The sequence below is a fragment of the Erinaceus europaeus genome, chromosome 4, assembly GCF_950295315.1.
Source record: "Erinaceus europaeus chromosome 4, mEriEur2.1, whole genome shotgun sequence".
NCBI classification, from domain to species: Eukaryota; Metazoa; Chordata; class Mammalia; order Eulipotyphla; family Erinaceidae; genus Erinaceus; species Erinaceus europaeus.
In genome coordinates, this window is record NC_080165.1 from 13,637,486 (window position 1) to 13,641,579 (window position 4,094).

Consider the following 4,094-nt stretch of genomic DNA (forward strand, 5'->3'; position numbering starts at 1 on the left):
TGTTTAAATGTACGTCACCATCTTTACCCTGTCATTCACAGATGCCTTAGGCAGGCACCTGAGTCATTTCCATATTTTTACTATTGTAAATAACACTGTGATTAACATCAAGGTAGATATCATATTTCTCCAACTCCAATATCACTATATTGAGGAAATGGTGATTTATAGAATCTTTGTTGACATAAAAATACATTTCCTCATTTCCCCAAGATAGGGATCAGCACTTTCACCCACAACCAAACCACCGTCTTGTTCTATCACAAAGACTTAGGTCCCCAAACTCTCCTTAGTGCTTCTGCGTATCATTTTTTTTTTTTTTGAGCTAATGCTTGATGGATACCCAGAAGTGGGCTTGCTGGATCATAAAATAATTATAATGATCTCCATGTTGTTTTCCAAAATGGTCACACTGGTTTATCTTCCCATCAGTAGTACCTGAGAGTTCCTTATTCTCCATACCCAGTGTTGGTTGTTTCTGTGATACAGACCACTCTCATAGATGTGATGTGGTATTTCATTGTGGTCTTGATTATAGTTCCCTAGTAATAAGAGACTGTGAGGGCTGGGTGCAGGTGCACGTGGTTAAATGCACGTATTACCATGGGCAAGGCTCCAGGTTCAAGCCCTCATTCCTACCCACATAGGGAAAGCTGCAAGAGTGGTGAAGCAGGGCTGCCAGTTTCTCTCTGTCTCTCTCCCTTTCTACCTCCCTCTCCCTCTCAATTTCTCTCTGTTCTATCAAATCAAATAAAAAATAAAGTTTTTCTAAAAAGACAATTCTTAACAGAGATATTATGAGCAAAATTATTCATGAACTTTTTGGCCATCTGTATGTTCCCTTCAAGAGATTTCTGTTCAGATATTCTCCCTATTCTTTGAGTTATTTGGGGTGAGGAGAAGGAGATTGTTGCTGTTTTTGATTAAATATCAACTACTATTACTAATAATACCTTACATATTAATCACTTATCAAAGGTATGATGTGTAAATACCGACTCCCATTCAGGAAGTAGGCTGTCTTTTCATTTGTTGCTATTTTCTTTCACTGTGAATACTATTTTTTAATTTGATGGAGTCTCAATGACTTGTTTTTGCTTTCATCTCTCTTGCTGTTGTGGTCAGGTTCTCAAAGATGGGCATCATGGTCTGTGCTACGTATGTTTTCTACCAGGACCGTTGTGGTTTCAGGACTCACATCCAACTCTTTAATCAATTCTGAGTTGATTTCTATATATAGTGTTGAATGAAAATCTAGTTTTATTCTTTTATGTGCTGTTGTGTTATGCACCGTTCGTTGAAAATACAATCCTTGCTCTGTTGCATACTCTTGGCTCCTCTGTCTGCTGCTTTATTTATTTTATTTGACTTTATTGGGTAGACACAGAGAGAAGGGGAAGGGAGATAGATAGATAATTAGATAGATAGATAGATAGATAGATAGATAGATAGATAGATGATAGATGGATAGATAGATGATAGATAGATAGATAGATGATAGATAGATAGATAGATAGATAGATAGATGATAGATACTGTACTGTTTCACCACTTATGAACCTTCCTTCCCCTCTGCAGGTGGAGACTAGGGGCTTGAACCTGGGTCCTTGAGCACTGTAATTTGTGTACTCAACTGTGGGTCTGATGTGTGTTTGAGCATGGATGGCTGATCCCCCGCCCCGAAACACATCTGTCAGTTTCCCCTTGGCATGCCAGCCTTGTGGTGGAGCAAGATGTGGCCAGAGTATGGAGGGGGTGGGAATTCCAACCTTCCTGTCAGCCTCACTGCATCACCCACCCCTCCCCTTTCTCATGGGCTTCACCTTCCTTATATTTCTATTTCCCTGTTCCTGCATCACCTTTGCCTTGCTCTCTTTTCCCTTATAAGGAGATATTGCCCTCATTGGCCAGCTGGCTACTTCCCAGGCACAGCTACCCCTTTATAAACTTGTAACTGCATCAGTAAAGACATTCTGTTTCCCCCAACGGTGCCCTAAAAGAGGTTTGTATAGTCCGCTGCCACCATATGCTAGAAGACCCCTTTTAGCAAACTCGCACCTGCCTCGTTCCCCCCAGGAACCCCAACACTCAACCAGGTGCACCACTGTCCAACCCCACCTTGTTTTAAAATCCTATTTCCTTTTTTTTCATTCCATTTTGTTGCCCTTGTTGTTTTATTGTTGTAGTTATTATTGTTGTTGTTATTGATGTTGTTGTTGATAGATAGGACAGAGAGAAATTGAGAGAGGAGGGGAAGACAGAGAGAAGGAGAGAAAGATAGACACCTGCAGACCTGCTTCACCGCTTGTGAAGTGACTACCCTGCAGGTGGGGAGCCGGGGGCCCCAACTGGGATCCTTACGCCGGTCCTTGTGCTTTGCGCCACATGTGCTTAACCTGCTGCACTACCCCCCGACTCCCTTAAAATCCTATTTCTATCTTTTCTTTAGTGCCCCATCTTTTCTTTTTTTTTTATTGATTTAATAATAATCGATAAGACCATAGGATAAGAGGGGTATAATTTCACACAATTCCCACCACCAGAGTTCTGTATCCCATCCCCTCCATTGGAAGCTTTCCTGTTCTTTATTCCTTTCAGAACAAGGACCCACGATCATTAAGGAGTAAAGAAGGTGGAAGGCCTGACTTCTGTAATGGCTTCTCCACTAGTCCCCCATCTTCTTGAGGGCAGAATCATGGCTGTTATCCTCCCCCAACCCTGTCTCTGTTCCCTCCCCCAGCACGTGCTCCTGACCTTCCACCAGGCTCCTGTCCCACAACTGTGGCTGAGTTCTTAAACGACGGTTGAGCTGAAGAAACTGAAGCAGGTGAGGGAAGCTAGCCTCACCATGCAATGCTGTAACTCAGACAGGCCTCCTAGTAATCCCTCCCAGAAAGAAAGGGTCACCTGGATCCTGAAATTACAGATGCACCTGCCTTATGAAGCCTCCAAAAAAATGCTGCCCAGCTTTCCTGCTCTTGAATCCCTGCAAAGAGATGTCTCTGTGTTACAAAGCACACACCCCGTCCAATAAGCACCTCCTTCCTGGTGCACAGCTGGGTCTCACGTGCGCTGGTGCAAGACTACAGAAAAGTCCCTTCTTTTCAGGCATGTGATGCAGAGAAAGAGTTCAAGCAGGTCTTAAACAGTAAGCAGTACAAAGAGTGTTCAGTTCCTCTCCTCTCCCAGGCTTCCTTTCCGCGTCGCCTTCCCTCTCTGGAAATATGAATAATGCTGCTTCATGATGACTTTCAGAAAGACAAATGTCTTCCCACAAGACTTTCAGAATCAAGCGCTTCCTGGCTAAGAAGCAAAAGCAGAACCGTCCTATTCCTCAGTGGATTCGGATGAAAACTGGTAATAAGATCAGGTACAACTCCAAGAGGAGACACTGGAGAAGAACAGCTGGGTCTGTAAGGATTCCTCTAAGATGCGACATGTTTATGCTGGGATCGACTGTTAGAATTCTGAGTGAAGCACTGTTGTTTTGCACTCTTGATTAGGATCCCACTCGGCCTTGTATCTCTTCCTGTTACCTGACTCAGTAATAATAAATATGTGAGCTACTTGAAAAATAAATAAATAAATAGTTGATTTCCATCCAAAGTCACCTTCAGTGTTGAGGGTGCCTGCTTGTCCCACATCTGATGGCTTTTCTGTGGGGACTTCAGTTCTGTTCACATCCCAGAGATGTGCACATGAGGATCGCTAGGGTCTCCATAGCCCCAGAGCAAGTGTCAGCATGTTTGCTCACTAGGTTTTACTCAAGATCAAGTGAACCTGCTGACTTAAACCACCCCAGTAGAACCAAGACCTTCTAGAGCTGACCAATCACTGATTGATAAACGATCCACCAATCAGAACTGCACTGCAAGCCCTTATTTGAATAAACAACCTGAGCCACACCCCCTCATGCCTTAAGTGGGGGGGGGGGGGGCTAATGGGCACAAATTCAAGGGTTTGTATCTCCCTGACTGCGTTTCTGTGGTCCAGGGAGACAATATAATGGTCCTGCAAAAGATTTTCTTGCCTAAGGCTCCAAGGTCACAAGTTCATTTCCCAGCACCAGCATAAGCCAGAGCTGCACATTGGTT

General features: G+C 43.6%; 1 protein-coding gene across 1 annotated transcript; it reads left to right on the forward strand.

The window, feature by feature from the left end:
- Positions 1-3,238: 3,238 nt before the first annotated feature.
- LOC132538252 (large ribosomal subunit protein eL39-like) lies at positions 3,239-3,511 on the forward strand. The gene has a single exon (XM_060190869.1). The coding sequence runs from the start codon at positions 3,264-3,266 to the stop codon at positions 3,501-3,503; it is 240 nt and encodes a 79-aa protein (XP_060046852.1). The 5' UTR covers positions 3,239-3,263; the 3' UTR covers positions 3,504-3,511.
- Positions 3,512-4,094: the final 583 nt, after the last annotated feature.

Bases quoted from the DNA above. Each gene is read 5' to 3' on its own strand.
- LOC132538252 (XM_060190869.1), top strand. From the start codon at position 3,264: ATGTCTTCCCACAAGACTTTCAGAATCAAGCGCTTCCTGGCTAAGAAG.